General features: G+C 35.8%; 1 protein-coding gene across 3 annotated transcripts in view; it reads right to left on the minus strand.

The window, feature by feature from the left end:
* LOC306864292 (melanopsin-B-like) overlaps window positions 1–12,104 on the minus strand; it is a 35,288-nt gene that overhangs the window by 12,370 nt on the left and 10,814 nt on the right. For all 3 annotated transcript variants that reach the window (XM_079408225.1, XM_079408224.1, XM_079408226.1), the window contains 3 exons: window positions 5,568–5,701; window positions 1,992–2,195; window positions 258–429 (listed from right to left, as the gene is read on the minus strand). In XM_079408225.1, the coding sequence (XP_079264351.1) occupies window positions 258–429; window positions 1,992–2,195; window positions 5,568–5,701 (510 nt within the window). The remainder of the gene's footprint in view (window positions 1–257; window positions 430–1,991; window positions 2,196–5,567; window positions 5,702–12,104) is intronic.

The raw sequence follows: 12,104 nt of genomic DNA on the forward strand, positions 1-12,104 counted from the left end.
AAAATCTATATTTTTTAATTAAATCTAATGCAAAATACTAACAAAAACTAAAATAGTATATCAAAATAACACTGGCTGCAGTTACTACTGTAGCTACAATTTTCCAGCAATTATTTGGCAACAAACTAGTCAGTCTGTAGCATGCATTTAAATGGATTTTAAAGCCATTTATCAAATATAGTGAAAAACCTACAAATGAATCTAAAAGTATGAGATGTTGAAATGGAAAGCGTGTAGGAAGCTGGTTGACGCTGTACCTGCTTGCAGTCCGAATGGCGAGGAACATGAAGAAGTAGCAGTAAGAGATGATTCCGAGAGGGATGAAGAACACGAAGCAGCAGAGCATCAAGGTGTAGCTCTTGTTCGCCGGCGTGGACGTCACATAGTCCCATGTGCAGGACGTCATGAGGCCTTCTGGGATATAGGAACCTGTCCAAGAAAAACAAGTCAAGAAACTCAAAAAACATTATCTTATCCAATGGCAAAGGAAAGATGTTGCACCTAGTGTTAGTTTCGTTAACGAAAACTATGACGAAAAATGGTCTAGAAAATACTTCAGGGCCTGTATTCACAAAACATCTTCAGGCTAAAAGTAGCTCATAACTCGCCGATTTAGGAGAAACCCTTAAAAACAATTGGCGTGTCAGTACTAAATTTAGGACTCCTAAAGTTTTGCTCTAAGAGTATTTCACAAACCATTTTAGCACAAAAACTAGCTCCTAAATCTGTGAAATGTTAGGAGTAGTGAAGAGGAGTCATAAGCCACTAAAACCAAGCCACAAACTATCATAAAATAGCTGTTGCCGGCAATCTGCCTTGGAACATAAATATTTTAGAAACATTTGACGATAATGAGCTTTTAAAAAGGTCTTAATCGCGGGGGTATTATGACTATTGTAGAATTTGTCAGGGACAGTTTTCCTTTGATTATATCCCTGTTTTCATTAACCAGTTGGGCAAGAAGTAACAGCTGTTCTTGTGTCCAGTTTGGTTTTCTTTTACATTTGCACGTCTCATGCTGCCTTCACGTGTTATCGGAAATGTCCTATTTCCCACTTATGAAGTCGAGATTACGAGCTTGTCAAGTGATTTAATGTCGGAAAGAATAAAATGTAGCAACCCACTGGTTGACAATCATATAAAACATTCACCGCGCTATACAATTCTTGAATTTCGGTCAAATACATGCTTATTTTACTGCTTATAAAACACAATATGCTTTGAATGCTCATTCATATCTAGCCTATAAATACACTACTTTAGCTACAAGACAAAGTGATGTAGTTTTTGTGAGAACAGCATTGACAGCAGCAATGGTTGTCCCCTCCACCATGTTTAAAGTTTATGACCCGCCCAACTCAGAAACTCTGGTATCAGAAGTATTTCAGAATTTCCCAGTAGTAAATACGACTTGAGAGGCATTCACGTCCAATTTCCGATTAAGAAACTCATATTTCCTATAATTACGATAGCACGTGAAGGCAGCATTACTATCAGCCATGATCATTCCACTCTGTTAATTAAAAATAGCTTTGAAGCACACATGTAAGAGGCTGACAATTAATTATCTGAATATATACTATAACACATACCACATCTCTTCCATCTTTATTTGACCCTCTAACTCTAGCACTCTCTATTCTATTTGAATTCTACTTTATTTGTCTTCTTTTTTATAAAAATAAAACACTTGACCCCATCACTCGCACTCTTTATTCGTTCTCTAACTGTTAAAAAAAAACAACTAACACTAGATTGCCTTTTTTCTGTTCTATCTACTTGTTTTGTTTTTATCGGTTTATAAATGTGTGTGTGTGTGTGTGTGTGTGTGTGTCTCTCATATAGTATATATATATGAGTCTCATACTCGACTAAAACTTGACTAAAACAAAACAGGATAAGGTTGACTAAATGAGATAAAAACGAACAAGGGCATTCTGGGACTAAGACTATAATTGAAAATAGCTGACAAAATGAACACTAGCACTCACTCCATCCTATTAGGGGTGCCAGACTCCAGCACAGAGAGTAGATCCAGACCAGGAGGATGATAATGAGCGTCCGGCGTCCGGACGTCCAGCGGATGGCCTGCAGGGGTTTGGTGATCACGATGTAGCGGTCGATGGAAATGGCCAGAAGGTTGATCATGGATGTGATTCCGAACAGAGCGCCACAGAAGGCGTATATCTTACACCCTGCGTGGAGAAGCAGATGAGTGATGTGGAAACTGAATAAGCATCATTTATCATCAATAAATTTATTACTCTCACATCAACAATTTACAGAATTAGTTCAATATACAACTAAACGTTATTTTCTAACCACCCTTCCAACCCTATCCCACCCTCATTAGACAGAACACCTACATTTACATTGTTGCGAGGCATTGAGCTGACGTAATAAAAACAAAAGTATAATAATACAAATAAATACATAAATAAATAACAATAATAATAAATAAAGAGGTTAAAGTAAAGAAGGGTTTCATTGTCACATCAGCATTTTCAGTCAATATAACATCCAAATTATTCATGTATGCAATAAATTTGCAGCAAAAATTTAAGACTTTCTTTTTTCAGATTAAACAGTATTTTTCAGCAGGAAAGTTGGTAACACTTTACAATACGGGTGAACAAATATGCTTTAATTCATGCTTAACTAATGCACAGATAATAACGAGTTAATGTATAACTCATGAAGAACTAAACCATTTATTAATGATTACTACATCAGCAACTAATGAACATTCGATATGACTCATAGATTAAGTAATAAATCAATTGGTAATAGTTATATTTCATAATGTATTAGTTCCCTAATAACATATTATATTAACTAATGATGTAAATTCATGTTAATTACCACAGTGGCCAAAACTATGTACTTCAACGTCCAGTTGTCTGCTTTAATTAATCATTAGCTAATGATTTGCAAAGATATCATTATGTTATGACACAGAACTATTAAGTAATTGTTAAGTAATATGTTATTGTGTTTTTTTTAATTAGTTAGTCATGTGCCTCAACAAGTAAAGTCATAACATAATAATATCTTTGCAAATCATTAGCTAATTATTAATTAAAGCAGACAACTGGAAGTTGAAATGCATGGCTTCGACTCATTATGGTAATTAACACATGAATTTACACTATTAGTTAATATAATATATGACCCTGGAGCACAAAACCAGTCATAAGGGTAAATTTTTCGAAATTGAGATTTATGCATCATCTGAAAGCGATAAATAATAGGATAAATAATCTTTCCATTGGTGTATGGTTTGTTAGGATCGGACAATATTTGTCTGAGATACAACTATTTGAAAATCTGGAATCTGAGGGAGCAAAAAAATCTAAATATTGAGAAAATCTCCTTTAAAGTTGTTCAAATGAAGTTCTTAGCAATGCATATTACTAATCAGAAATGAAGTTTTGATATATTTACGGTAGTAAATTTACTAAATATCTTCATGGAACATGATCTTTACTTAATATCCTAATGATTTTTAGCATAAAAGAAAAATTTATCATTTTGACCCATACAATGTATTGTTGGCTATTGCCAATATAAATATACCCCAGCAACTTGAGACTGGTTTTGTGCTCCAGGGTCACATATATGTTATTAGGAAATTAATACTTTATGACACACTTCACTAGTGTAATGATGGGCCTGAGGCAGAGGGATCCATTTGCAGCTTTATTGATAAGACAGGGTCAAACAGGCAGAGATCAGTCAGCGATAGGGGTGTCAGAGGTAAATCAGAATCCATAAACGATATCCAGGCTAGAGTCGAGGCAGGCGGCAGACAGGGGAAGTAAACAACAGTCCAAAGATCAGGTCACAAAGGCAGGTAGCAGAGAATCACAGAGTCGGATAAACAGTCCAAGGTCAAAAACGGGAGATCAATAAACACGGAATAACGCTCAGTAGTGTAGCCGGGGCAATACAGACTTCGCGAAGCGTTACTGGAGATTGCAGCTTATAAGGGGTAAAGGTGATGGGAAACACCTGTGCCGCAATCAGTGCCAGGTACAGGGCATTGTGGGAAATGCAGTTCTGTTAATACTCCGGTGATGGTGCCCTCCGGTGGTGTTCAGGGAGGGCCACAGAGGCCGAGTTTGTGACAACTAGTAACAATTTATTGATTACTTAATCTGTGAATCATATCGAATGATCATTTGTTGTTGACGCAGTAATTATTAATAAATGGTTTAGTTCTTCATGAGTTTTACATTAACTTATGATTATCTGTGCATTAGTTAAGCATGAATTAATGCATATTAGTGCCACCGTATTGTAAAGTGTTACCAGAAAGTTCTCTAAGCCATACAATATGACTTGGTTCTTCTGATTTCCATTTTATAGCTATACATCTCTTTGCTGCTATCAGAGCCATCTTAAAGCAGCAGTCCGTAAATTTTTTGGGTTAAAAATGATCTGAAATCAATATTTGAGCAAGTACATAACCAGCCAGTGTTCAAAACTATCTCCTTACTTTAGCCCGATTCACAACGGTTAGCTTCTAATAATGTTTTATATTTTGAGTGGTACGGGTAGGTTTTTGCAGGAAATTCGAGCATGGCACTGTGTCATTACGACACGTCTGTAAACATGAAGAAGTTGTCCCGGTTAGTAGGCTATCGCATGTGAGGATCCAGCAGGTGGAGGATCGTTTATAGTCTTTTCTCACAGCAGCTAGAATAATTAAATGTATCATTTTGATGGCGGATTGTTATCCAGAGAGGATTATGTGTTTATGAAACACATGTGAATGAAATTAAATTATATTCCAGTTTGAAATGTGCTTCTGATTACAGATAGCCTTATTACACAAGATTTGTATTTTAAAGAAAACCAGTTCGAAGGGAGCATAATTAGCTTTTTTGGTTAAAAGAATTTCTTAATATGAAATTCGAATGGTATGACAATTAAATATTAGACCGTACAGAAATTGAAATCTACACGCTAATACACACTATACTCATAGCCACGCAATGCTGATGTTGTTAACATTAATAATTTGAGAAAAAAGTATAACAATTGTATTGTTATTGTAATATTTTTTTTCCTCAGTTGGTCAGAACAAAAGTGGCAGACATGTTACTTACTTGTTCAGATGACAATATACAGTGAAAATTCTTATTTGGGTCATATATTCCAAGACGTAGGCTAGAATCTGTGATTGTGAACTACAGTAAACATCCACACCGGTGCGGTGACTGACAGATTGACACACATACTCCTCAAAACATTAGTTTCATCTGCACTGGAGCTGTGCTGGAGCATATCCCACGCAAGGAAGATAATTCCACAAGCAGCTGCAATTCCAGGTTTTCAAACAGAGATGGCGACAAAGAGGCAAAACTTACGGACTGCAGCTTTAACTAAATGTAAATTCTTCCTTTGATCAAGTTGAAGAACTGATTCATCCCCCAATAACATAAATCTTGGATTAAATGGATGCTTAACATTAACAATTTTGTCAGTAGTTTGTATTATGTTTCTACAAAAGGGTTTAAGTAACTGAGTAAGCATCTTGATGGGGAGGATGGGAAATTAGGTACCCATTTCACCGAACACCCATTCCTTGTACAAGCAGTTGACGAAGAAGATGGGTGACTGAGTGATGGCCATGAGGAAGTCGCTCACTGCCAGATTCATGATGAAGTAGTTCGGAGGCGTCCGTAGTTTCTTGTTACTGAAACACAAAAGTACTTCAGTTACAGTCCCAGTTTCAGAAGCTCATAGTAGAGGTAAAGCAAAAGGATGTTATTTAAGGCCATTTCCTCAAAACATCAGCTAAGCTCATTGACTTTGACCAACCAAACACACGCGTCACCCTCATACTCCTTTAAACCTTTAATGCACAGATATTTCACCAGATATAAAATACAATTATTTTCACTTCCATATGATCAAACTACGCAGTTTAGTGATAACTGGAATATATCTCTATATAAATTCAATGATATATAAAGGTAAGGAGTGCATTTTGCATGATGCATTATCAAATTGAAATGAAAGAGTTTGTTGAATCTTATTTTTTTTTTTAATTTAGCACGTGTATTTATTTATTTATTAAGTATCGTATTTGATCTATTAGACTTTTATGGCTCATATAGCCTGATATAGAGTAAAATTATATGGAGGGTATAAGAAAAATAAATTTAATTTGGTGCAGATGCTGATATTTAGACAGAAAGTGATGAAATCCTGATGCTAATGTAAATCAATGAGATCTTTATAACAGTACAGCAGATACTTACATAAAATGATCTAAATATCAGACTATATCTCCAATAATGTCTTAGTAAGATGAGATTGAAATGATCCAAATATATAATGCAATGCTGATTGAGAGATGAAGAAATAAACGCTCCTCAGAAGATGTGAGATGTTTTGGAGGCTTGTGAAGATCATTCCTCCGCTGAGGAACAGAGAAAGTAAAGCTTCTGGAAACAAACGCTCCTCAAAAGATCCTGATGATCAGATTTGAGACGCACTGATTTTTCTAGAAAATGATTGATGGAGAATCAAGTAAAGCTGAGCTGCTTCAGTCCAGTAAGAGTTCATCTGGAGATATGACTGCAGTTATTCTGACCTTTACTTGATCAAAATCAGTCAAGATTTGACTCTGAAGCAGCAGCTGGACGCTTGTACAATCACACTAGAAGAGCTTTTACTGGATAAAACAGATGACAGAAGACAGAGTAGATTGTGTGTGACAGGTTTAACAGCAAAGTTTTCATCGTGTTGCTCATTTAGAAGCCTATAAAATGTGGTACAGTAGGATTAAAACAGTGCTAGAAGTGTTAAATAGGTTTATTGATTCAACACATTGCATCTGAGGTGATTCAGCACACAACAATCATTGTGATTGCACATCATCTCATTAATCCCACAGTCAGAGTTCACACAATTTCCTCTGATTAAAAGTCACCCGGTGTCACCTGCTGAAACCCTCATCCCCGTCCATCAAGCATTAGAGCTGCAGGAGACATCAGCACTTCACGGGAACAACACAGCCTTTCCTAGAAAGCTCTCAGCCGACAGACGACCTCCAGAGAGATGCTGCAGCTCGCTTCACCATGACAAGTTTGAATGATTCTCAGTCAGGGGGAAAATCCTCACGCACAGTATGACGAGAGTCTGTTAATGCTGCTGGCTGACGTCTGATTAACAGCAGTCATGTTTAGTTATGAGGTAACACCAGACACAATCTGGGACAGAGATGAATTGTGCCTTTGTTGCATATATTGGACAATTTTAAAGGACTAGTTCAGACAAAAATGAACATTTGCTGCAAATGTGCTCACCATACATCCAAGATGTAGATGAGTTTATTCCTTCATCAGATTGGTAGAAATGTAGCATTCCATCACTTGCTCACCAATGGATCCTGAATGGGTGCCGTCAGAATGAGAGTCCAAACAGTTAATAAAAACATCACAATAATTCACAAGTCATCCACACCACTCCAGTCCATCAGTTAATGTCTTCAGAATGCAAAAGCTGAAACAAATCCATTATTAAGATGTTTTTAATTTAAATTCGAGTCCATAATCCATGAAAAAGTGTTCTGGTCTGAATCAGGAGAGAAATCTGCACAGATCAAGCAGCGTTTACAAGACAAAACAGCTCTAAACAAATATGTGGCTGATTTTGATGTGAGAGACAACAGCAGATGCAGTTTTTCACCGAAGGAAGTTTTATTATGGATTATAGACTCGTATTTGAGTTAAAAACATCTTAATGCTGGATTTGTTTCAGCTTTAGTCTTCTCCAGATGTTAACTGATGGACTGGAGTGGTGTGGTGTGGATTATTGTGATGTTTTTATCAGCTGTTTGTTCTGACGGCACCCATTCACTGCAGAGCATCCATTGCTGAGCAGGTAATGTAATACTACATTTCTACAAACCTGATGAAGAAACAAACTCATCCTGATCTGAGGGCGAGTACATTTCAGTAAATGTTCATTTTTGGGTGAAATATTACTTTAACATGCAGATGCATGAAGTGAGATACACTAAACATAAAAAATACATTATCTTTATTAAAAGCTGGCGAAAATTTTTACATTTGCTTTCTTAACGCACATTCCTGGTTTTATTGTGAAGCATTCATCGGTGCATATGTTACCCTAAAGAAAGAAAGTTGTCTTCTGATGGAAGTAAAAGAGGTTGCACATGCTGAATTTGAAAGAAAATGCATGAATAGCATAAGCATATACTTTATGAGCTTTTTGAGCTGGTCTTATTAATGCATATATAACAGCACATTTAGCAAATTAATTTAGTAAAGTTAATAGAGATGAGCACTAGAATAAACGAGAAGGCTTTTTAAAGAGGTCGGACATTGATTCCTGTCGTGTACAGTGGGAATTAAACAGGTCGTCAGTGGCTTTGTTTCTGTCTCCTGTCATTGACCACTGAGAAACTGATGGTTTGTTTTCCACTTCCACATGATCACCCTTCAGCCCAAACTCCCAAACCCTACAGGCCTGCATGTGCATCTGATTAATTACAGTCAAAAACATTTTGCTTTGTTTACAGTCAATGTGCATGTTACGTCCAAAGACGTATATTTTTGTAATGGCTTCATGGTTCTGTGTTTTCTTCTGTAGTTGTGCATGTTTCCTGCTCTCCTCTGGCTCCTCCGCACAGCTCTCAACAGACGAGAGTCCTTCTCCAGAGCATGGTCTGTGTCCTGCCCAGTCCAATTGTTGAAGCTGTGGTGAATCCTTCGAGGACCTGTATGGTTGTTAATATTCTTTGGCTTAATGTTGTAATGGTGCAGTTGCTTGTTGCATGCTCTAGTCTGTTATTTGGTTGTGACAGAGTACCTTGTTTCACCTTTAAACTGTTAATCCTTTAATTGTTCTACTTCAATTATCATTTTGGGAACTGTAGGAAGGTGGGTGCCATTTTATTTTATACACCCACTTTTTCTCCTGTTCTGTGGCTAGACAGGGAGTGAGCGTACATTCTGTTGATAATTTTCATTTCTTTGAGAGACTTAGTAAGGATTTAACTTGATTTAGACTAAACCTTTTGTTTGTTATTTTGGCATTGCCCCTTCTGAAGTCTTTAGTTCCCTCTCCATATTGTACTTTTGTTTCAAAGAAACCCAGCTATGCTTTGCTAGCCTCTAATAAACCTGTTAAAACTGAGGTCTTGTTGTTGTGGTGCTGTGGCAGAGCCCGGACAAATGCTCTTCAAACATTTACTTTGTTACGTTCTGGTAAGACAACCCCTAGACACTCGTAGGACGTAACAGTGCATCATATTACATAATTGCTAAATATGGTTTCATTTCATTACATTATGCAATCATGTTGGTAGCGGACCAATGCAAACAGCAGCTTCTAGATATTTTTGAAAAAATAATAAGAGTAACACTACAATATGATCTCAGCTGTTGACATTAGTTGATGCATTACCAAATTAACAATAATCAATGTATTTTATTAACATTGGTTAATGCTAGTTAAGAGAAATACAGTGATTTATTGTTTGTTAACTTTAAGATATCAGTAACACTTTAGTTAGATCTCATTAGTTATTGCAATATCTAACAAACTATATTTGTTAATATTGTTAAAGCTAGTTATTGATTGTTTGCGCATGCAAGTTGACAGTGCATTAACTAAAGTTAACAGAACTAACTTTTAATTTTGAAAGATATTAGTAAATGTTGAAATGAATATGAACTAAAATTAATAAAGGCTGTGGAAGTATTGTTTATTATTAATGAATGTAACCTTAATGTAAAGCGTTATGGAAAAAAAAATCAAAAATAAGCTTAAACGAACAGGCTTTTAAGCCAAAATATCAAAAGAATTATAGAAGTCAAATATAAAAGTCAATATTCTATAAACATTCTTCAGAATTTCTCCTTTTTTTACACAGAAAGAAAGACAGACATACCGGGTTAGAATGCCATAAGTAAATGAGCTTTTATATTTATATGCATTACTCAAGATTGTCTCTCAGAGTCTCTCAGATCTTTAGCACTCGTGTGTGTGTGTGTGTGTTGTATGTGTTGTATTTAGAGCTGTGATCTACAAGAAAGTGTCATGGGACTGAGGAGAGCGGCGCTCTTTAAGAGTGAGAGCTGAACAAATGCAAAAAGCATGTCAGCGGCCCTAGAGGATTTAGACTGAATGCACCGCATAAAGCATCAGAGAGAGTCACGCTCCCCGACACAACTTCATGACTGCCATCCCTAAACACTGAAAACACTATATACTACACAATAAACCAATGTTCATTTCCACAGAACATTTTGCTTTCGTTTTAGGTGACTAAATACCAAATATTAATATTAAAACAATTAAGCATTTCTCTAAAACCTCCAAATCTATTACATACTCCTGGAAAATATATTATTAACCTGTTAATATGAGTGATTTTAAGATTTGAACATGCAACACACAGATTTAATATTGTTGTTTTTTTAATGAATACTGAAATATGAAATCATAAAAAAATATGAAATGATACTCTAAATATGTAACTAAAATACAACACTGTTTTAATGAATGAGTCATTGAATAATTCACTGGACCAATTCATTTAAAGGGCTGATTCATTCAGAAACAAAGCAAGTCCTTATGAATGAGGCACTGAATCAATGACTGATGATTCATACAAACAGCTGAATCATTCAGAAACCAAGCAAGTCACTGAATCATTGACTGATTCATTCAAAACCATGGATTCATTCAGTAACGAAACACTGCTGTGTGTTGCTCAGAGATTCTCAAGTTAGAAAGTGCGAATACACTGCAGTTAACTACTCTGGTTTAACCTTAATTAATCTCATACCTTTATTTACAGGAATGACATAATTCTACAACCACTCACAAGTTTTGCATTAAATCTAGGTCAGGGATGGGCAACTTCGGTCCTGGAGGGCCACAGTCCTGCAGAGTTTAGCTTCAACCCTAATCAAACACACCTGATTGTAGCTTTCTAGTGATCTTGAAGACCTTGATTAGCTGGTTCAGGTGTGTTTGATTAGGGTTGGAGCTAAACTTTGCAGGACAGTGGCCCTCCAGGACCGAAGTTGCCCATCCCTGATCTAGGTAAAGAACTTAATCGTGTTCACCTCCGTATTTGAATATGCTCATCACCATGGGGCCGCAGTGTGTCTGCTGTCATCATCTATTACTGATGGCAAACCATCCCTCTCAGCAAAGACTAAAATAAACCCGTCAGTATAAAACCATGTCAAGACTGCTAGACTTCAAGCACACAGCAGTACGAGTAATTAAAATAAAAGACCAAATCAGCAGTGACGCAGGATCGAGGAGTTATTAAGACTAAATATTTCACAACATTAGTTGACCCAAACCTTGGCGCACACAAAAAAATATGTGACTTGAAATCAGTTTTTAATGAGATATTGTGAAAAAAGAATTACAAAAGATCTCAAAAGTGGCTCAAACTGTGCTCAGATCAGAGATCTCAATATGAACTCATCAAATTCAGTCATCCACATTATTTTATACTGGGAAGTTTGTAATGATTAAGATTCTTTCATGTTTCTGAAAGAGTCTCTTCTGCTCACCAAGGATACATTTCTATGATCAAACATACAGTAAAAATAGCTAAATATTATGTAAGGAATAATTGATCACAATTTATTTCTGTGATCTGCAGCTGTATTTTCAGCATCATTACTCCAGTCTTCAGTGTCACATGATCTTCAGAAATCATTATAATATACTGATTTACTGCTCAACAAACATTTCTGATTATTATTATGTTGAAACTATTTTTTTTGTGGAAACTGTGATGCATTTTACTCCTCAGGATTCTTTGATGAATAGAATGCTCAATAGAACAGTTTTTATTTGAAATAGTAATATTTTGGAACATTAAAAATTATGCAAAACTCTTCATATTTTTGTGGAAACTGTGGTACCATTTGCAAGTTTGGGATCAAAAAGATTTTAGTTTTTTTTATTAATAATTTTATTCAGCAAGGATGCATTAAAATAACCACAACTGACAGTAAAGTCATTTATAATGTTACAAAAGATTTCTTTTTCAAATATATGCTGTCTTTTGAACTTTCTATTCATCAAAGAATCAT

This window comes from Barbus barbus, assembly GCF_936440315.1.
Source record: "Barbus barbus genome assembly, chromosome: 45".
NCBI classification, from domain to species: Eukaryota; Metazoa; Chordata; class Actinopteri; order Cypriniformes; family Cyprinidae; genus Barbus; species Barbus barbus.